This window comes from Lipophrys pholis, assembly GCF_963383615.2.
Source record: "Lipophrys pholis genome assembly, chromosome: 17".
Taxonomy (NCBI): Eukaryota; Metazoa; Chordata; class Actinopteri; order Blenniiformes; family Blenniidae; genus Lipophrys; species Lipophrys pholis.
The window spans coordinates 23,863,143-23,886,906 of NC_137643.1; the positions used below are offsets into that span (position 1 = coordinate 23,863,143).

At 43.4% G+C, this 23,764-nt stretch overlaps 1 protein-coding gene across 11 annotated transcripts in view; it reads right to left on the minus strand.

The window, feature by feature from the left end:
- Window positions 1–1,571: 1,571 nt before the first annotated feature.
- Window positions 1,572–23,764, minus strand: part of epb41a (erythrocyte membrane protein band 4.1a) — a 69,976-nt gene continuing 47,783 nt past the window's right edge. For 3 of the 11 annotated variants that reach the window (XM_080485631.1, XM_080485634.1, XM_080485628.1), the window contains 5 exons: window positions 16,789–16,917; window positions 10,696–10,812; window positions 10,178–10,258; window positions 9,710–9,832; window positions 1,572–2,995 (listed from right to left, as the gene is read on the minus strand). In XM_080485631.1, the coding sequence (XP_080341757.1) occupies window positions 9,734–9,832; window positions 10,178–10,258; window positions 10,696–10,812; window positions 16,789–16,917 (426 nt within the window). In that variant the 3' untranslated portion in view covers window positions 1,572–2,995; window positions 9,710–9,733. The remainder of the gene's footprint in view (window positions 2,996–9,709; window positions 9,833–10,177; window positions 10,259–10,695; window positions 10,813–16,788; window positions 16,918–23,764) is intronic. The other 8 variants (XM_080485635.1, XM_080485632.1, XM_080485633.1 and 5 more) reach the window with 5 other exon arrangements.

Sequence of the window (23,764 nt, forward strand, 5' to 3'; positions counted from 1 at the left end):
CTCTCTGCCATACCAGGAAATAACGGTGTTGAGTCATTTGGGCTTTGAGAAGCACAAAATGCTGACACTTTCAAACCTAAAAATGAAAAATAAATTCTAAATAATTATAATATAATTAAAACAAATAGTCGAAATGAATATTTCATTCATTTCAATTCAGCCTCTGGCAGGCCCTGCCTGTCACTGCACGTCACTGATCATCAGCCAGTTGGCTGATTTTCCAAATTGTAATTGGGTAAATGACTGTGTGTTTCATTTCAGAATAGTAATCTTTCCATATTACTGTAAGTGAAATATTACTTTTAGTAATATATTACAGTAAGTCATTTGATGCTAATGATGATACATGAATCCCAAAACTAGTGTTTGAAGACATTCAGTGAAAATTTGGAAATTTGATTTTTTTGGAACTATGAGTCGCAGCATATGATTTCTTTTGATCATTTCAATCTTCCCGACACATTTTATTCCATACAAATAACATTCTGTTGTGGAAAAAAGGAACGTTAAAATTGTTTCAAGTTGAATTACTTCAGTGAGTTCCTCTGCAGGGTCGAATTTACTTATTGAGTGCGACTCACAAATACGCCTGTCACGATAACAAATTTTACTGGACGATAAATTGTCCCTGACATTGTTGCGAGAAACGATAATCTTGCCATTTTTATACCATTTTTCCACTAATATATTAATAATGGTATAATAAGTATACCCTTTTAAAGATAAATAAACTTTTATTTCTTAAGAATATTTAAACTTGGAATTGTATTACGAAAAAAGAGATTGTAAATATCCAAAATAAAGAATCAAAACAACCTCTGTCTCTCCCCTCATCTCCTCCTCTCCTCCTCACGGGGTCTCATGCTGCTCTCAGGTGTGCCAGGTGCCCCCCCCCCCCCCCCCCCCTCCCCACACAAGAGTGATTGACAGGCAGTGTTGGGAAAGTTCAGTTTCTACATGAACCAGTTCAAAGTTCAGTTCACAGATTTTAATATTAACTGATTCAGTTCATAGTTCTAAATTCATAGTTCCAAAAAGGAACGAGTTCATAATTCCTTTTGTTTTTTCCAATATGTTGCTGCGAGCTTTGGAGTTACGTGATGCACCTGAACGCATCACCCATGTATCAGCAGCATGAAGCTTGTTAACCCTTATAAAGCCGAGTAGTTCAAAGCATGTAAAAAAAAAAAAAAAAAGTAGCAGCTTGTCGTTCGGAAAGTACGATAACTATACGAAGATGAAGTATTAATGGTGGAGACAGAGTCTGATTGAAGTAGAAACTTTGAAATCATTACAGTTATATGTAGTTTCAGGTTGTGACTGTGCTAATGTACAGCTTGAGAAGCCCTGAAGGATGAATGAGACATCATCTCCTGGTGTGGTCAATGTGATAACAGCTGGGAGACCTCAGGGTCTCTCTTTAAGCCCTCTTAACTTACTTTTCAAGTTGAGCTGTTATTGTTTGATGTTGACATGATAAAACAATCTCATTTTAACACGCTTTCCTTCATAGTTCACTGTATATAACATTTGGCTCTATGTTGAAAATAGAATGACGGTGAAGACTGAGATGGTGAGATCAAAACGTTTAATGAGGCAGCTGTCATCCTGTGCCCGTACTTTCACTGTTCCACAGCTTGATCATGAATCCAGCAGATTGTAAAATTTCAGATTCACTGGAATGTTTTTCCTTCGATGACTTCAAACTGCCATCAGTAGAAAAGTAGAAATGTGAAACATTTGCACTCTAAGAACGATTATATTCACATTTTTAGGAAACATAACAGGTTGTCAAAGTAATTCCAACTCAACTATCATCCAGGAACTCTATTGATAATCAAATACAATCAGCATGAACACTTTATAAAATACATTCTAAAACGGAAACACTAAAAGTTGATTGGATTCAAAACTAAAATCCTAAAGATTTGGTACAAAAAGGCTCCAGGTGCTGATATTTAAATATCTCTAACCGATATTTCTGATTTCATTCTACCAAAAAATGCTGATGCAATTTTTTTTTTTACTCAATTTAGGAAAAAAAATATTGTTACTTTAACAGTTTGTCATGCATGTAAACCGCCACATGTTCATGATGAAGACGTGTGTGTTTTCAGACTGCATGCAAACTGCTGAGTCAACAAAATCCTTGCTCAGTAAAATAATCACAAACAGAAAATACAGAACAGAACACAAAGAAAGAAAGAAAGAAAGAAGGAAAGAAAGAAAGAAAGAAGGAAAAAGGTCAATTGAGTTCACGTCAAACTCAGCAGTCCCGACAAAGCTCTGTTTCAGTGACACGACTACAGGGAAAACAAGCAGAGTGATGGTTCAACAAATACATTTTCAATAAGGTGAAAGGAAAAATGTGATAAAATCAATATTTTTTTGTACATAAATTGAAAAAATACTTTTTTTCACATTGAGAGCGAAATAAAATATATACTGTACAAGAAAAGACACCAAACACATGCTTTGATTTTAGAGGGATCTTTGAGTCCCAACATGGACAACCCCAAGACATACCACCCACAATCCCTTTGTCCTCACTGTTAAAAACACGTCCAAGTTACGGATAACCAATTCGGATGGTAAGAAAAGCTGTAGAAAAATAAAGTACTAGTAATCTCCAGACTAAGAGACCTTGGTATTTTTTCTTAAAATCTCCACACAAATGGGAGAGGAATAAATCCACAATGTTTACGTTATGTTTTCTTTCTTTTTTCTTTTTTCAGTTTTTTTTAATCCAGCAGTGGCTCTTTTAGCAGCCAATGGAACAAGAGGGGGTTGTGGGGAATACTGAGACGGTTCTTGGGAGTTTCCTCAGTGACTCAGTGTCCTTGAGGAGGTCAAAGTTCATGATGCTGCACGTGGTGTCCTGAGGTGAAGGTGGTGCATGTGGTAGGGCAGGGGCTTCTGGTAAGATGGCTGCGTGCGCTGAGGTAACACGGTGCGATGGACACACAAAGAGGGTGAAATGGGTGAGCTGAGAGGCCTGCACAAACAAAGAGAAAGGAGAAAGATAAATCTTCAGAACACAAATGCTGTGTTATTCAATGACCACAAGTCCGGCTGTAAGTTTAACGTGGTATTATATTAGCCTTCCGAACATGAGCCACGGTCCCTCCGTACGTGCCGGAGTGGGGCAGGGCAGGAGTGTACGGTACGGCAACGTGAACCCAGACCAAACTCTGTCGCGTGGTCCCACCACAGAAAGTACAGTTAAGATGTAGGCGGGGTTGTGAACAACGCAGGGACGTGTCGGACGAAGAACGCGGAAGCGGCCGTTGGAGTAAAGTCTTGAGCCTCGCTATCTGTGACACAGGCTGTACTGTCGCAATGTGAACAGCAGCGTCCAGCTCCCGCTGAATCTCCTCCCGGCCTCCTGTTACTGAGAGGAGTGTCTGCACTTTGTCGGAAGACCGCAATGTTGTGTCACGCGCCAAAGTTTCAATAAACCGAGTTAATGAAACCACCCGTGAGCGCAAAGTGGCATATGTTAACAACAATGGGAGGGTTTACACATTTATTTAAATATTTAAATATTGCGGGATCATCACTGACCAATCAGCAGACAGCTGCGTTGTTGCTCCTCCTCAAAGACCCGTTCCTCAGTACTAGGTACCTCAACGGAGGGGTGATGAAAAATTGTAGCCGGTGGTCATGTTTTTTTTCTGTACAATCCACAACTTTTTCAGTGGGACCACACGAAAACCCGTACCGCCCCGCCCTGTCCCGTCCCGGTGTAGGTACCAAATCTGTCCGGGGCGGGGCTTGCACATGCGCCTGAGCTACCAGAGCTGTCCAGGGCAGGGCTTGAACCCGCGCCTGCTGATGACGTTTCACATTATTACTGGCTGCAGGTTTTCTCCGTCACAGTATGAAGCTAACATTAGCTTTCACAGTTAGCTTCGTAGCTCCGTGAAAAGCTAACATGGCTGTGAGAGGTGAACAGGACGCTACGAGTGGTTTTAGGTCTCTGAATGTCCCGAAGCAGCAGTGATCTGTCTGGTTTAACTTCAGGAGAGTTTAGAGGCTGAAGGTGTCTGCTGGAGCTTCGTCTGATTTTATGAAGTGTCCTTTCTTTACCCACTTAATTCTGTAAAGACCTGTGATGGGAGACAGTGACATTTAGTCTGTTTCTCATATCTCAAGCTGGTGAAACAATAAACTGAGTGTTTTCCAAGACTGAAGATAAATATTGTGGCCACATGAATGAGAAGGAATGTAGAGATAAGTGACTGTTTTCATTATATTACCAAATACATACACAATAATATAATATTGGACATAGCGACAAAGGTAGAATTCTTGTGAAAAGGTTTATCTATCTATCTATCTATCTATCTATCTATCTATCTATCTATCTATCTATTTATCCCATAATGTAGTTTGTTTATATGGAGTTGCCGTAGATCATATTGTGTGTGACGCCATTGACAGGCGCAGGCGCGAACCCCGCCCCGGACCGACCAGGGAGCCTGGACAGATCTGGTACCTACACCGGCACAAAAAGTGTGGTGGGACCGCAGCTATAGCAACGCATTGCAACTATGCATCCTGTGACGTCATCAAGTCAGCGCTCGAAGTACAATGTACTGTCGTGAGATTACACCACATTCCCCTCCCTAGACTCAATTTGTTAGACCACTTGATTGATTGATTCATCAGACCGTAGAATATTATTCTACCTCTTTTGCTGGATGATCTGGTCCCAGGTGAACCAATTTCTGTCAATTGAACTCCAAATTATGAAAGTAAACAATAAACAATGTGACCACTTCAGACACCAGATGTGACCAGACTGATTGAAAAGCAGTTGGATCAGTGAGCATCAAAAGGAGACAACAGAGGCAAGTATTCTTAGACGGTCCACTTCATTATTGCATTATTTTCAAAGTGCAAAAATACAAAAAAGGTTCAGGTTGAAATGAAAATAAGGTGCAATGGAGGATAAATAGGAGTGTGGCTTCTCCAGCAGAAGAACCCATAATGAACTTGATTGGCACCTTAAATAGATTCTGCTGAATTGGATAAAACCATAAAACTCCATGGGTGTTAAAAGCTTCTTACGTTATAATACCCACACCTTAAAACTTTCACCACATGCACACCAACACCTAAAAGAAACAGCTAATCTTAAAATAACACAATAATTGCACAATGCCCTAATTGTCATTGTTGGGATTTATGGTTTGTTATTAGCATTAAAAAAACTGTAAGTAATAGATTACTGAAAGTAATAAATCACTGGAAGTAATTTTATGAAAAATTTCAATTAATAATGGAAGTAAGCTGTCGTTTACTCGTGAACAACTCCTAAAGTAAATGAAAAATTATTAATTTGAATAAATTTGTTATTTATTCATTAATAATAAAAGGGGCACCACCAGATAATCTGGAAATAGCTAATGCCAAAATAGCAGTCACGTTTGGAAAAAGGTTTATTTAAGTTGGTTAATATTTCTGTGTAAAATATAACAATCTTAAATAAAAGAGAAGGTGTGAGATTTGAGCACAGACTGTTACAAACCAGTGAATGTCAACAATTAATACACAATAATTACCAGGAATCGTCGGAATTCTGCTAACAGGCGTTTATTAACAAAAATGCATTAATGAATGAGTGTAATGACCTTGAATGTCCACCACAGGGAGGCAGACGTTGGAGGTTCAGGGTGATGACTGTGAGGGCCGCTAGACCGGCCGGGCGATGCAATGACTCGAGCGACCACCGGGCGGCGGTACACCGAGAGACTGCAATGGCCCAAGTGTCCACTCGACCCGGTTGACTGCTTTTTCTGGGGGCAGTCAGTGTGATGAGGGTGAATGGGTGTAATGACCTCGAATGTCCACAAGAGGGAGGCAGACCTTGGAGGTTCAGGGTGATGACCTTGAGGCGAGACCCATGTAACTCTTTCTGGGGGCGTGGCGGTTGCTTAGCGACCAGATAAACAAGACACTCGTCGCGCCCATGCACGGTGGGGGTCTCACAAGGCGCTTGAATGCCCCGCTTCATTTTAATCCCCTGTATGGGAACATTTTGGCTTCCCTGTCAAATTTAATGATGAAGGCAAGAGGTCAGTGGATAAAACCGTGACAGTGTGTAGGCACTGTGGCACAAGAAAGCCATATGACAGTGGAAACACATCAAGCATGACCACGCATCTGAAGCGACATCACCCCGGTGTTTCACTGAGAGGAGTGAAAACGAAGCCTGCTCAACAACCACTTATCACCGCAGTATTTAAGCAGCCCCTTGCTGCACATTTCGACCAGACAAATGCCATCACAAAGGGTATCGGTGTGTTTCTAGGTGCATACATGAGCTCATATTCAGTTGTGCAAAACGAGGGCTTTACACACATGGTGAAAGTGCTTGAGCCATGGTACAACATCCCGTCGCGCACCCACTTCAGCGAAAAGATTGTGCCAGATCTTTATGAGCAGGAGATGAAAAAAAGTTGTGGATGAACTATCCCGAGCATCCTCTGTTGCGCTCGCGACAGACGGGTGGAGGTCCAGGGGAACGGAGAGCTATGTGACAATAACCGCTCGCTTCATCACAGCAGACTGGGAGATTAGAAGTCCGGTGCTGCAGACACGTACCCTCTACTAGAGGGGGCGTGTCTCCTGGAGATTATGTGGCCCAGAAAGTTCACTTCTTGCTTTGATAGGTCACACTTGTCCACATTCAATGTGATCCCCGCCTTTTGGATTCTCTCCAGCACTGTATGTAGTCGATTGTCATGTTTCCCTTGTGACCACAAGCGTGCCATGAGTGCAGCAGACAACTTCCCTCTGTGACCTCTGCCATCCTGCTTTGGAAGCGCTCCGGGGCTGACACTATACCAACAGGAAGTCTGTTGAAGTTGGTAGCACCCAAAAAGTTTAATGAGTGATGTGTACTTTGCTGAATCCTTCTGTTAGTGGTATTTGCCTAAATCCCATGTTGGCATCGAGCTCGTTGAAGATCTGTGCGCCTGCCAGCTTTCCCAGCATTTCCTCAACTGAAGGCAGGATGAACTTCTCCTGACACACAGACTCATTAAAGAGCTTATGACACCAAAGCATTTTTGACAAAAAGCAATACAAAATATAAGTGCTTTCATCATAAATTTAGTTATACTGCGTTTATCCGCTAGTAAACAACTACGAAAAACAAGGGAAATTAAGTCGTGATTCTTGTTCTCCACCCATCGAGCTTTCTCCACCTCCTCCATCTTGCTGTGACGTCACAGGAGTACCAGGCTCCAGCAGCCAGGCTCAACAAACAGCAACGGACGAATGAAAAAGTGAAGAAACAGAAACATTTTCTGACATTTCACACTGTCCAGCGGTTAGTTGAAGACTTTTGTTAAAGAAGAGTATGTTCGCGGGAGCGGTGGAGGTCAGACCCAACAGATTTGGAAGCTATGTTGACGATCAACCCAGCAACTACGGCACAGATTCAGACAATCTGAAGATGAGACGTCAACAATGATAGTCAAGACGACGTGATGGTGTCCATATCAGTTCCAGTGGGAGACGACAGGATAAAGACTGTAGCTCTGATGTGATAATACATGTTCCGCTCACCCCGGCCTGACTCCACAGTGACTCCACATTGAGCCTCTCGCGTCACAGCCAGAAGGTCCCAGTTTAAAAAAAAAAAAAAAAAAAGTCCCCGGTACGAATCCTGGCAGGAACCTTTCTGTGTGGAGTTTTCATGCTCTCTCCGGGTGTGTGCGGGTTTTCTCCGGTACTCTGCTTTACTCCCACAGTCCAAACAACCTGCACTGTGGCTCCCTGAGCAAGACCCCCGGCCTCCACCACCTCCCCCCGAGCGCCACGCTGTGTGGCTGCTGCCGACAGTCCGTTTGGTGAAGAAATGTCCCGTCTGAGGACTAATGAGGGACTAATTATAAATTAACTCTGTCGCCAATCTATGCCGTGTCGTGAATGCCTGCTCCAACGAGCCGACAGCGTAGACATATGCTAGTAGATCGTTCACCCGATGTGGAGAACCTCGGGTCGACACGTTATAGTGAACGATCGAGGAGAATATGTCTCCCGCGACGTCACTTCTGCATTCCTCTCCAGGCCCCGACCTCCCTGAGAGGTGTTTCCTTTTCAACGGTGCAAAATTTGAAAAAGGGTAAATGTGTCAACATTCCAGGAGGCATCCGATGGAGGCAATTATGCCTTTCACGGTATTTGTGACGGCGAAAATAATTAAATCAACATGGAATATGGTGTCATAAGCTCTTTAAGCTTAGTGAGATCCACGCATGTACGCAATAGCACCTGTCTCCTTCGACACGATGACGATGCCGACTCACCACTCTGTTGGCTCTTCTGCTCTACTTATCACTCCAAGACCTTCCATTTGTGGCAGTTCCTGCTTAACGACGTCCATTAATAGGAATGGAATTTGTTCGGCTGTTTTGGCCTCCTGACCAGGTCATCCTTTTAAAAGAAATTGCGATTTTAACGAGTTTTCTTCCTGGTTAAAGTTCTGCCAAAATACTAGGATAAATAGCCATGGGAACATGTCAAGTTGATTTTACATCTCTATTGTAAGAGCTGTAAACAGACACGTTACATCCATGAGAGATCAAGGAAACCACATGTGTTAAAACAAATCGAAACCTAGACATGCTCATACATCAGGAGTAAATAGATGCAGCTATTGCACATAGCGGAATAGAAGCCATATACGTATGTACATCAGAGGAAAGAGCCACTACTGTCCTCCAGATTTCTTGCATTTTATGACGTCTGCATTAAGACTTACACCTGTGTTGTTGTGGGAAGCCGAAAATAGTTAAGAGACATTACATCGGCTTTTAAGACTGATCCATACTCCATAAGAACAGGAAGAAAGTTCGACACTCCGGGGTCCTGCCAGAGAAATTTACGTAATTTTCTTCGGCCAGAGAGAGAGCTTTTGGTTTGGCTGTGCCAACCATCCGGGCTGAAGTTTGGCAGTGCTGCCACTGCTGAAGCGTCGGCACTGATGTGTTCCAGCTCACTGATGATTATCAGTCATATCTGAATCCTGTTTAGCGTGTAGCCTCGCTCCTGTATGAGCCGCGCAGCTCGTTAACATGAGGGCGGACTTACACCATTGATAATGAGCCTTCCTCTTACAATGTACAATGATGTTCAGCCAACGACCATCCATCTTCCCTTCCGATTCCACTAACATGCTGGGGTTGCTTAGAGGTAGAGCACGAACATGGGCTCTACACGCTAATAATCTCATTCATGAAGTATCTTTTGCTGAGATTTTGCTCCATTTGTTTGACCACCCTGACCATATGGGAGGTGCTTCTGACCATCTCCTGACTTAAAGCAATGGAACAAGTGTGTGGAAGACTACTCCGTGGAGTTCTGGGGCCTGGCCGCAAACGCTGGATGGATAGAATGAGGAAAGCAGTACCTGGTCCATTTACTGTGGTCACCATCTGCTTCTACACAGGGACTCACAAGGCAGGTAATGTTATAATGTCAATGAAAATATTACATTCTGTGCTTTTTATTTAGGATGACGTTTACTTTTAATTCGGCAGATTAAATGAGGTTCTGGTTCCATTACTTATTTTTACAACATTCTGGGTAAAGAGGTTTCTTTATTTAATTTGTCGCAGAGTAACTGATTTACCATTGTGTCAGAGTAAATGAGAGCTTAAAAAAAAAAAAGAAAGGACATTGGATAGACACTCACCCCCTTCAGGAGGATCAGCTGGGCTCACTCCGGGCTGATTTCTGTTTCCTGGTGCACAACCACTTTGGTAACAGACATGTCCGGGTGTTGCTCTTTAGCCTCTTTAATGGCCTGAGCCAAAGCCTGGGGAGAAAGAAAGACAACAACTCAGACACTATTGATGGGCTCAACGACAACGGATTGCATACACATAATTATTTTTGCTCTGTGGAGTCAATTCCTACAAATAACTCCAGCCTAACGTATCGGAAATGTGCACATTCTTCCTACTGCCTGCTCTCATGTACTCATGTTCTGTTTCTCCTCATGTTCACACACCGTGGTGTTTCGTTGTGTGTTTGTGTTCTGCTCTATCCTCGCGCATGTCGAAATAGCACGGATTAAGATCTTCCTGAGATAAAATGAGAAACTGTTTTGAGAAATAGAATAGCTGTGACTCCACACATTGGTTATTCCTTCGCTCTTCACCTTGTCGTGATCAATTTCAGTGTCTCCAGTGATGACAATTCTCTTTTCAATGCGAGTCTCAGAGATCCCTCCTTTCACTGTCTGCAACACACACAAAACAAAATGCAGGCTCGAAAACACATCCAGGACCTGGACCTGCCTCTTTACTCTACTGTTAAACCAATAATCTGTGAATATTGTCAGATTAACTTTTGGGCAATATTAGCATCAAAGTCAAACATGAGTGTGCAGACATCCAGATCAGATGCTTCATCAGATCTTCGTTTATATATTTCTTTTTTTTTTTAAAAAGAAAAAAGAGAGAACATGAGATTTACATTTTGGAGAACGTGCTCATCCCATGCCCCTGGTTTCTGAGCAGGACAACAAAACATACATGTTACTCTAAATCAAGGTGTCGTTGCGACACAGAAGGGAGAATGTCTGAATGTCATGACGAGTTAATCCCTCTCCTACAGCGAGTGAATGGACCCATCACAGCGAGCCGGTGAGTTCGTGCACTGCCCAGCTGTGCTCACCTTGGTGATCTGGGTGGTGGTGGTGGTGCTGATCGTCTCGGAGGTGATGGTTTGGGCGCTCAGCAACACTCCCGAGTCCCGCTCGGCCACGCTGTCCACCGGCTGCGGGAGAGACACCTTTTGAGAGTTAAACAAGAAAGTACTGATCAAATAAAACACAATCAAGTCGTCACAGTACAAACAGATTCATATTCAGATTTATACAACATTCACAAATAAAATCTTAAATAGTTTTATTGCTCGGTGAAGCATGTTGCTGGCAGCATCGATGGAGCCATAGAAAGACCAGACATGCAGAAAACCTGCTCCAGAGTGGAGTGACGACAGTATTGACAGTGTCCCATTCATCAACACAGTCACTTAAAAGAGAGACTCTTAAAAATGTACAACTTTCAGTGACTGAAGGCTATAACTGTTAGGATTTGATTCGATTTGATTAAAGCCTCAAGGGTTCAAAGGTGACTTTATTGTTACCCGGAGGTAGATTTTGTGCAGCAGGAGAGGGCATCTGGTAGAACATACAGATACATTAAAAACAGTAAAAAACAGTCGGGACACAGACATAGATGGGCACTCACAGGCTCAATGACAAGTTCAAAAGTGAATAAATAAATAAATAAATAAATAAATAAATAGGGGGGGTGGTGGGTGGGCCGGCTTCCGGGGCGTGTGGCGGACTTCGCTGCCGGGATTGGGGGGGGCTCTCGGCTTGGGTCGGGCCCTGCGCCCTTTATCCTTCTCTTGTGGGCCCTTCTTGCCCGGGGGGGATTCCTCTATGCATTCTCCATCTGGTGCTTTCTGGGCGGGGGCGTGGCTCTATGGCAGGGGTGGGCATTCCTGGTCCTCGAGGGCCGCAGTCCTGCACAGTTTCAATGTGTCCTCACATCAAGACAGCTGACAGCAATGATTGGCTCGTTATCAAGCTTTCTGCAGAGCCTCATCATGACAACTCAGGTGTGTTTGAGCAGGGAGACGTGGAAAACATGCAGGACTACGGCCCTCGAGGACCAGGAATGCCCACCCCTGCTCTATGGGGTGGTTGGCTGGGGCCTCCCCGGGTCTGGGGGGCTGCCGCCTGCCGGGGTGACGGTGTCCGGGCCCAAGGGCTTCGGGGTGTTGCTACGGGTCCCGCCACAACAGTTGGACACACACACACACACACACACACACACACACACACACACACACACACACACACACACACACACACACACACACACACACACACACACACACACACACACACACACACACATTTCCACTCCTCATGAGATGTGTTGCTGAAGTTGCTTGTTTTCTTCCGTCATTCGTTCAACTTTCAAAATCATGTTTTTCTTTTGTTGTTGCTTCTTTGTTAATTCATGTGAAACTCATGTTCCTGTCTAGATAGAGCTGCTCAGGCTGGTTTGATCTAATAACAGTTGGAAAGTATTTGGATCAGTGTGATAACTGCAAATAATAACAGCAAAAACTGTTCTGACACCGGAAGGTTCTCAATCACAAAATGTTGTTTGCCTAAGCTGCCGAACAGGACAAGGGGGAAGAAGAAAAAAAAAAAAAGCAAGTGTCTCCCTGCTGCTGCTCTGCTCGCTGGCTGCAAACTGTGGACTGGATTTCCTGAAGGGAGGCGGGTCTCAATGAGACCAGGAGGAATGAGTCAGGAATACCATTCCACAGTTTGCAGCCAGCGAGCAGGCTAGGGAAGTAGCACTGTGCTATCCAACTTTTCATGACAACATGTTGCTGTTTGTTTGCATTTCACACTCAAAACACCACAAAGCAACACAGTAATGTTTGCAAAGGCATTGTACAACAGCCAGGTGTCACTGTTTTAAAACTCCAGCTCGCTGAGAGGAACAGCACTGACAGCGGCATCAAAACAATGAACAGCAGCTCCTCCACACTTTATCTGGCAATTCGACCTCCGTGACGCTGCCCCCTACACCACACAAAACTCCGTGGAAATAGTCCCAATCATTTGTGTTGTTAGAGCTGGAAAAACTGCTGTTTGTGCTGCCTTGCTAAAGAATTTCCCCAGAGATTAATAAAGTGATTCTGAGGTTTTAAAGATATAATAACTAGTTTATTATGAGATGATGACGTCACGCAGACCCCCACATTGTCCAAATGGAACAAAAATAGTTTGTACTGCTTCCTTTTCTGTCCTGATACTAACCTCAAGTTGTCTTTTGAGAGAATACATGCATACATTTCATACTTGCCCGTCGAGAGGAGTTTATTACATAAAATCAACAATAATGATAATAATAATATTAAAGCAAACAGAGCTCTGGTATCGGTATAGTATCGCTATTGGCAGATATCCAAATTCAGGTATTGGGATTAGATCGGAAGTGAAAAAAACATGGTTCGACGCATCCCTATCGGCATCATCTGCATGCGGCCCAGATACAGTGAACGCAGAGCTTTTCCCTGTGCTTTATTTGTTTTATATTCTAACGCCACATTAAGGAAGAGCTCCACTTGTTCAAACTAGGGCTGAGCAAAAAAAAACATTTAATCAATTTATCAAATTTGGAGCTTAAATTCAACGGCTGGTCTGTTAAAGAAAAGTGTTGCATTTCCACTGCAGCAGCAGACGCACTAACAACGGCGTTATTAGTATGCCGGGCAGAGGCTGAAACATGTCAGCAATGTAAACAAAAACATTCTGCACTTCTGTGTTGCTGAAAAAGAACTATTACATAGATTCCACATTTGCTTTGAAGTCAACAGTGACTTCTGACTTCTGATTACTGTTCAGCTAAAATCACAAAAGCAGACAAAGGATCAGAGTAAGAACAGTAAGTTCTCATAGAGATGCTGTAAATACTCTAGTCTAGTCCAATTCATATGAAACACAACAGAGCTAGAGCGACTATAATAGAATGTATAGCACAGGGGTTGGCCAACTTAAAACACCCAAAACGAGTGTTTCCACCGCACAAAGAGTGCGGGAACGTACTGGTGTAGTCCGTTACGGTTCGGGTTTCCACCGCAACAATTTGGGATTTTACCGGAAAATACCGCTCCAAAGGTGGACGGAGCCGACCGGCCGGCATTCGCTCGCTCGGAACCAACACGGAAGTTGGAGCTGCAGCTCTGTGGCTACAAAAAATTTAAAATAAAATAACTAAACAACTAGTGCAAAGCGGAGGATGTAAACAACAACAGAGGATTCAGAAGGTCCAGATCTGTCGCCCCGGCTGAGATCACTGTTGTAACGTCACATATCTGTGGAGCTCTAAGCCCCGCCTACATTTTAACCCCCCCCTCTGCGGTGGAAACGCGACCAAAATGCTCCGTTCCTTCCCTGCACTTTTTGTGCGGTGGAAACTGAATGGACTTAACTTATGCTTTATCAAGACTCAAAAGTGCTTTGAGAACCAACCTGCCATTTTTACTGTTATTATATAGAATATAGTATCACATACATCAAGATAAGTGCCATCAAAGAAGGTTTAATAACTTAACCCTTGAACTTTATGCACAAGCACACACACTAACTATTGTACATAACTTTACTTAGCAAACAAACAACACTAATAAAATAAAGACGAGTTCCACAGTGCAGCAGTTTTAAACGATCCACCAGACCTCAACAATATACCAATAAACTGTTCAGACTGACACCTGAAGTACCGGCACATGGGAGGAAATACAAACAGGTTCTTACAAGGTCTCAGTCCCTTTTGTCAAATCAAGTGTTGTAGTCTGATCATCAGGATCAGATCCACCAGGGTCCACCAGGGTCCACCAGGGTCCACCAGGGTCCACCAGGACCCTTTGATGGGTTCCCCAGTTTCATTGGTCTTCAGTATATTGTAAGGAATGTATTCAATTGAATTACTAACAAAAAAATAATTAAAATGAGGAAAAAGCCTTTTTTTTATATCAAAATAAATGTTGTAGTCTGATCAGCAGTGATTTGTGTGACGTGCGGTGGATACCAGTGACGTTGATATTTTTGCAGCATTTTGTCATTTGCGGCCCCGACAATCACCGCCGACTGCTCGTAAAGAACAATATTATTTCTGCTGCTACTTTTGATTAAGTTGCGCTTGTTGCACATTGCCTACCGCACACCGGTGGGAGAGAAGCGTTGTTTGTGTGTTGATGACGTTTTGTTAAAGACTTTTTGATGCCGGAAGTCCGAATCTGTCCAACTTTACCGAAGTCTGTAATTTATTGAAGTAGAGAGTCGCACAATGATTACACTTCACTGTTATGAGCTTGTCATTTTCTCTGATGATAATGGGAGTATGTCCATATCACTAATATAGAACCTGTGTCTGTAGTAATTTTCTCTTACTTATTCTTTTATTTCTGTCGGTATTTTCTTAAATTCTTCCAAAAAAAACCACATAATCAGGTTAAAACTCGTGGTCAGGTGTGTTACTTAGATTGTAATAAGTATATTACCGAGTAATGCGCTGTATTACTCTGTTTTACCAAATTGTAATAAGTAACTAATTGCATTACTTTTGTAACACACCAAACACAGTCAGCAACACAAGCACTATTTTTTACATTTTTGTCGGACACGACGGTGTTTTCAAGTGAAAATTATAAACTTCTGGTCTGTTTGAGCTGCACTTTTTCCAAACAAGGTGAAGATCAACTTTTGGGAAACGTGTTTTTCTGACCATATGTGAGATGAAACAGTAAATGTGGAGTATTCAGTTGTTTGTGCTGCTCACTCTGTCACATTTAACAGCTCTTCTCCAACAAAGGGAACATTTCCTGCCATTTACCACACCATCATCTGAATGTGTGAATGACATTTTTTCTACACAGACACTGAGTGGACATCTACTACCTTGAATAAGGACAGAGAAAATGATGCAATTATGCAAATGTGGTTGGCTGTATTACAGAAAAACAGAGCACCAACTAGTGGTCTGTTATGCAAACTACAGTGTTTAACGTTTATCATGTTTCTGTGTGCAGCAATCATGATTCAATTGGTGGTGTTAGAAACAAAGAACGGAGAAACAATAAAGGAAATGGATTTCACTTTGAGCGCCCCCGGCCAGCTCAGTAGGTAGAGCATGAGACTCTCCATCTCAAGGTAGAGGGTTCATGTCCCACGCCGGGCGCCACCTTCCCGTGGGCTCACCACCCGCAGAGAAGGTTCTTAATGGTGCAATGTGATCTGGGTGACGGTGCTCAGACTGACACCCCCACCACCCGGAAACGGAAGAGATGGACAAGATGGAGGGAGGGATGGATGAAATAATATGTGATAGTTTGAGGACTTCTTTTGTATAAGGCTTGACATTCAAACTTTGGGCTCGGTCGGTAGAGCGGTCGTCTCGCAATTGGAATGTTGCAGGTTATACACATTTCAGTGTGTCTAAAGGACGATCTGGGACTGAGAGGCCTGACTTTATAATTAGTGAAAAAGCTACTTGGAACGTTGCTTATTTATTGTGTTGAAATAAGGAGTTTAATTATTGATGAAATCAATATATTCACACTTCGATATGGATCTCAGAGTAACACCTGCAATACAACTGAACAGTAGGGCTGCATACATGCATGTATGTGCATCTGTACTTGTGCAATTATCTATATGCAGGGTGGCTCAGCCAAGGACCAAACAAATCGTCACGCTGGTTTTGCTCGCCACAGAGAAAAAGGCAAACACACATACAAATCAAATCAAACAAATCTCTGTCACATACAAGCATCAACATTTCTGTGTTTCAAGGGGACCTATTGTGCTTTTCCATATGTTCTGCTTTACATACGATGATACGACATTTGAATTAAATTTCATGTACGTCTCAGTTGATGTGGGGACTGGAAACTGCATGCAGACGGGTTCAAATATATTGAAAGAAAAAGTTTTCCAAAAGCTGAAGAAGTGAGCGGTGGGGTTAAAAATAACATGGCTGAATCGGTTTATTTTAATGAAGGTCTCTCTAAAGGACCGGTGCAGATATTACGAAGGAACTTCTTCATGAGTCAGATTGTACGTCTCGCAGAGTTCCAGACTTTTGAAAACACTGGAAATGGGCACAATAGGTCCTCTTTTAGCAATACTGTGATAGTTTTATGTTTTATGCAGTTCCCTGAATTCCCCCTCACCTGTGCTGACTCGTATGTGATGGTCTTGGTTTCAGTATGAACTAAGGGGACATCCGTGTAGGTTATAGTTCCTCTTACAGAGTTGGTGACATCTGAGATAGTGATTTTCTGGGTCGTTAGCAGAGGAGACTGCAGGGATCAGACAAAAAGCAACAAACTTTAAGTCACGGCACGTTGTCACAATATGAACCATCAAACCAATCAACTCCAAATAGTGTGAACATCCTCACAGATCGCACGCTCTCCAGATGGCGCTGGGCTTCGAAGCGTGAGCTTAACAACTTTGCACCAATCAGCCACCACTTTTAAACATGGATTAAAATGATCAGATCTTTTTTTATATGTTTAGTTTCTTCATGGCACACTAATATATACACTCCCGAACCACTTTATTAGGTACACCGATTTAACTAACACGTGTTTCTGCTCCTCCAGTCTGATGTGAGCAGCTCAGTGTTTCTCATGTAGACACGATGAAGATGAGCTGATGTTGGGCAAACTGATGAAGAAAGGTGATTAAGGCGACTCTGAGCCTCCATGGTTGTCGGTCTGAGTATTTGGCAAACTGCTGATCTCCTGGATCTTGGCACCAACCCTCACCAGGATTTCCAGAGAATGGAAACAAAAGATCTCCACTGACCAGCAGTTCTCCGGGACAATCGCTGCAGTAAATTTGGTGAAAAACAGATTTGTGCACCTGCAGAGCTCATCTGAGATTGACTGACTTCACAGCCAATCAGAGGAGAGGTAGTTTTGTCCCATAGCCAATCTGGAGAGGGGATTTTGTTCCACAGCCAATCAGACGAGAGGAGCTTTTGTCTGTAGCGAGGCTGAGAAGAAGACGTCCCGCTGCTCGGAATCTAAATCATCTTTCATCATTTATTGAATCAACAGCAGCAGAGACGATATTTCAAAAACTTTCGAGGTATGTTGTCTTTCTATCCACATTAATAAATGAACTCTGATGCAAATCTGATAAATTTAACATCCTGTCAAAATCATTCATTTATTTATTCCTGTTTGGCAAACCCCCACCATGCAACACAGACACCCTGTAATCTCTTATTACGGTTTATGATAGACAAGACTACACGAATACACAGTTCATAACTTGTACATAATCCACCACATCACGGACTGATTTCTCTACAGCTAACAAGTGCACATGGCCGGGTCAGACAGGCTCATGCAGGTTTAGATTTCAGACAAGACACGCAGAAGGAAGAGAGTCAGATTCATATAACTTCTATGATCTATGAACATACTTAATATCTTAATATCTATGCTTGAAAGATGGCAACATGGCCAATTGTCAATTGCTCATATTCTCCTCTCTCTTCTAGACAAATGGCAGGCAATGGCGGTTCAGCCCAGGTGAGGATCATATGGGTCATGGGACCTAAAACAAATTAGCATGCTATTTGTTTTATTTTCATAAAATGCATATATGACAAACTGTTGCTTAGGAAATGTGGCAGGATGATGAATACTCCGGAGCTGAAGGTGAATCTTGTCTTTATTCCACAACCGCCAAAAACCAACCACGAACAGGCACAGAACTCCCAAACCCGGGAACCTTAAACCACGCCCCCTTCCCACAGTCCTGCTGGGTGAGAGGCCTGGGTCCTAGTGGCCGCCACAGGACCTTGTTTTCAATTGTCCAGTCAATCTTATTACATTGGATGTTTTTGCTTTGTTCCAAATCAGCTGAACACAAACAGCAGTCCGCACGCTTTTTGACCTGCATAGCAAATGAGACAGAAGCAAGGACAGGAGCCGGGACAGCACTTGCTGCAGCGGATGTGACAGGAGGTAGGACTGCAGGGATCGGATCTGTGACTACAGCTGGCAGACCAACAACTGTGCAACAAGACATGCAGAGGTAAGTGACTGTGCCTGGCATTGAATTGTAAGAACAATACATGTTAGTACCAGTGGTTCATATTAACAATAGTAGCTCTACACTGTCAGAGTTTGGGTAAGGTTACAAGGTGCATATATTGTATGCTGGTGATGCTCAGAAATGCTCATGCAATAACTGTAATAAGGGACTGTACCACATTAAAACAAACTTTCACATCAATAGGCAAGGATAGGCAGTTTTCATCTAATCTGGACAATTCTTGAAGCAGAATAAGGAGAATTGAGTCATAATATTTTACTCATTGGGGATTCCATTCTTCCTATCAGGGCTCATAGCAATTAAACCAGAATCCTTCTCAGTGGCCACCTTATCGCAGTTTATTGCAATGCTGTGTGAACACCAGCATTAAGATCCTATAATCTGAGCAACAGTAGCTTGTTAGATCACACCACAGGGACCCGCCTTCACTCCCCACATGTCACTGTCAACGACTGTCAACGCAGCTGTGATCTTTGCTCACACGAACTTCTCGTCCTGTGAGCTCGCACCGGTCTGTTGGATCGTCCTGACTCAAGAGTTTCGCGTCGGGCTTGTGTGGATCGACACCAACTACAGTAACGGGGGCTGTCTGCTGTGCAGCGACAGCGGTGTGTTTTCATCTGCCTGTCACGGATCGCCGCGGTGAGGCTGAGGTGTGCCAAGGAGGAGCCGCGGTGCTGACAGCGGACAGGTGACTCTACGAAAACATCGGAACTGCTGTGTAGCGCTAAACGAGCTGTGGTGATCGAGGCGTCAACTCAGTCCGGCTCAACAAAGTTCGTCAGCTGTCAACCGCTAACAGCTAACAGCTAACAGCCAACAGCCACTGGAGCCGAGAGAGACAGCAGCGTTTCTGTGGACGAATGCTGTGGTGAAACTCAACCGCATATATCTAGTCTCTCCTCTCCACACCCTCCATCTATCAACTCTCAACACAGCAAACTGAAAATCACCATCTACAGTGACTTCTATGTTCGCACTGATTGTGACATTCTCGCTCTGGTCTGATTACGTAATTAAGAGCGGATATGATTGGAGAAGCCTCGTGCCACGCCCCCATTGGGGTTTTCCTCGTGCAGGGACCTGCACGTTCTGTAATACACCCTCAAAGTTGGTGCTGTCAAGTTGTCAGCCAGCTATATCATGTTATCAGTGGCTGAAATTAATGTTGACATGCTTTATGTGCAAAAACAAATCCCTCATTATGTCCATACACTCTAAAGAGAGAGTGATTGTGGCTAAATCTTGGCTCAAAAGGAATTGTACTCCTGCTTTTGCTATCAGGCAACATTGAACCCAACCCCTGAAGATTTCAGAGGTCGGTCTGGGCTTGGTATAATGCATATTAATGTTAGAAGCCTGTTGTCCAAACTAGACCAAATCAAAATATGGATTCAGTCCACCAGCACAGATATTCTTGTGCTTTCTGAAACTTGGCTAAATAAATCAGTTTCAGACCATGACATCCACATCTCAGGTTATATTGTTTTCCGATGTGACCCCCCCCCCCCCCCAAAAAAGGAGGGGTTGCCATCTACCTCAAAAAATAAGTTTCAAGCAACTTTGCTGTCCTCCGTGTCTTGTGGGGCGGCATGGCTTGGTTGGTAGAGTGGTCGTCCCCCAATCGGAAGGTTGCAGGTTTGATTCCCATCTCTGCCTGCCCACCTGCTGAGGTGTCCTTGGGCATGACACTGAACCCCGAACTGCCTGTGTGAATGCAGTGTGAGAGTGAGAGGTTGGTGGTGGTCGGAGGGGCCGATGCCGCAAAATGGCAGCCTCGCCTCCGTCAGTCTGCCCCAGGGCAGCTGTGGCGACATACGTAGTTTACCACCATTGAGTATGGAGTGAATGAATAATACAATGTAAAGCGTCTTTGAGTGCCAAGAAAAGCTGCATGAATGATAATTCTTTCAACACAAACTGGCTCTAACGCAGCACTAACGATTGTGACCATTTTTGTTCAATCTGGACGTGGACGGGGGCCTGCGTGAACTTATATTGACCTTTTGAATATTGTTTAATATCTTAAAAATGAAAGCAGCACAAACAATAATCTTTTTGGCACAAACCCGCACTGACGCAGCACAAACGATTGAGACTATTTTCACAGATTTTTGCGAGGGGTGGGGGGCCAGCTTCACGTGGGTGGTTGGCTCTGGTGCCGCGCCACAAGTTCCGTGTCGGTTCGAGAGCCAAGTGTAATCGGAGCCACTCCGGCGGCAAAAAGACGGTCGGCGCCGGTGTCGCGCCACGAGATGTGACAGCCTCAACTTCCGCGTTGGACCAGAAATCGCGGACACGATAGGACAGACGATAGGACCCGGTGCACCGTGTGTTGACGCGGTCCGAGTCCGATCGTGGCATTGCGTCATGGAGCACCGACCAGCGACGCGACGTGACGAGCGATCTCGGTAGCACATCGGTTACGGCCGTAGCTTCTGCTCTTGAGTCCAGGTCTCCATCTCTGCCTCGCGTCTGCTCTTTTGGGACCGACATGAAAGTTGCCAGCAAAGAAAAAAACAACAACAAACAACTAGTGCAAAGCTGAATAGGATTTATACAGCTGACATATTCAAATATTGAGGGCGTCTAGTAAATCACCGACCAATCGACTTAAAATCAGATCTGTTCTATGATCCCAAATACGGAAAAAACGGAAGGGTGGCGGAAAAGCGTCAAACTTTGGAGCAGTTATTTCGGGAAAATCCCAAATTCTTGCAGCGGAAACCCAAACCGTAACGGACTATACCACTCTATTCCTGCACTTTTTGTGTGGTGAAAACGGGGCTAATGAGCAGTCAGCACAACCACCAAATTACAAAAACATCTAAAAACTTCACTGGTATTCACTGCAGTGTCACTAAACTCACTGCAGCCTTCACTGGTCTCCTGCTGATCAGACTACAACATTTGGTTTGATATAAAAATGCTTTTTCACCATTTTAAACGCTTTTATATCCGTCATAAAATTCAATAACTTCACTCTAATGTACTATAGACCAATCAACGGGTCCCTTTAAATGTTGTCGCCGCAAGGAATTGTGGGGCAGCATGAGCTCACCATCTTTGATAAAGGAAGCATCAGTAGTTCCTAAGCTAAAGGAGGCTCTAAAGCACATGTGTCAAACTCTAGGCCCGCGGGCCAAATGTGGCCTGCCACGTTATTTTATGTGGCCCGCGAGGGCTTAAAGGTCTGATTGTCTTAAAATAAACACCGTACTATTTTCTATAGACGCGGAGTGCACGCCTTGGGGTGCGTGTCTATTGGAAACAATACGGTAATAACATGTGCCTTTGTTGACACGGAAATAGTTCTGCACTTGCGCACATCCAGATTAGGATGTTCCCCCCGTGAGATTGGTTGGGTTGGGAGGGGGACGGGGCGACTGCTCCCTCCAGATGCAGCGCAAGACCCGGGAGGAGCGGCGTTTAACAATGAAAAACAAAAAACAAAAAAAAAAATGCTTAAAAACATTTGATTGATTGTTGTTTTTGGACTTTTGCACCCATTGCAAAATCTAATTTTATCAAGTAGTGAGGTTTGTTTCTTTGAGCTCGCCACATCTTTGTAAAACTGCATTTCCCACAACGCATGTCGATTCTACTATTTTTATAATACTAAAGATGTAAATTTGCAGTTTTGCTACAATCTGGCACATTTACAATTTGTATATGATTGTTCATTAGTGTGTGATGTCCCGATCAAATGAATAAATAAATAAATATTATATTACCCGTGAAGATTGCAGCGTTTAAACATCAATGCAATTTTCCACAAGTAGAATTGAGAAATATAAATGATCCCAAAATGTCCAGAAAAAAAGGGAAAACTTGATGCAGATGAAAGGATGAACGATGAACGATGACATTTTTTTGTTCTGAGGCGTGTCGGGTGTCAAACAGAACAATATAAGTCCACATTTTGACACCAAGTAAGGAGGCAAGTTAACAGAGCAACTAGCAAATATATTTTTTATAGCTATGCAAATGCATATGTAACATTAGTAATATGTATAAGTGATAAAGTTAGAGTTATTTAAAATCGAAGAGTAGCAACATTTATTTTACATTATATTTGTTTACATCTAGTTACATTTATACTCTTTCAGTTACATTTGGCCCTTTGAGGAGCAGCCATTATGTGGCTGTGGCCCTCGGTGGAAATGAGTTTGACACTCCTGCTCTAAAGGAAGCAACGAGCCTCCTTTCCTTTGCTTCTTGAGAATTCAGACAGTCCTTATCATGGCCGCCGCACAGAACACTTCCGGGGTGAAGGAGGCGTCGATAGATGAGGAGGTAGGAGGGACAATTCCTACGTTCCCCAATAGAGCCACAGTGAGACGCAATGTTTTCTGGCTCTTTGGTCTTCGTCCCGGATGAAACCGATAATTTTAATCCATCTGCTTTTCCTGTGTGAGCGCTCCATTGGTGAAATCAGTGACATACAACGTTTTGGAGCGACGCAATGACGTGGCTCTCACTTCTCTCCGTTAACGGTGGAATAACAACCAGTTTTTTTTGGCGGTGCTCATTTAAGAACTGGCCATGGCACTCTTTTTGGTGGAAAAGCCCAGTCTGGGAGCTGAAGTCACTGGGCTCCTCACTTCCTCCCTCTTTCATCTGTTCTCGTTAACCTCCAATGCTCCTCCATGTACTGCTAATTCATCATCACCATCATCGTCGTCATCATGACCATCATCGCAATATCAACAGTCACAATAAGCAACTTAGAAAACGCTGAGTGAGCTGCACTAACCCATGTTTTCATGCAATGTTTATGTCAACATGTTAATTCAGACGAGTCCTGCTGCACTCGATCCCATTTCGCCTCTTTGTTTCAACTTTACGCCAAATGTGGAGACAACAGGACAGAAGATCATGAATGAAAACATTTTATCGAAGAAGAGACGGAGCACTGTTAATTGGATGTACTTAAGATACTTAAGTTCAGGTTTATATACTGCTTCTTTATTGCAGGGCACATCAAAATAGTAAAAAAACATTATCACATAATGTCTGTTTAACTGTTGTACTGCAGAACTGCTCCATATGTCTGACGTGTGTATATGTGTC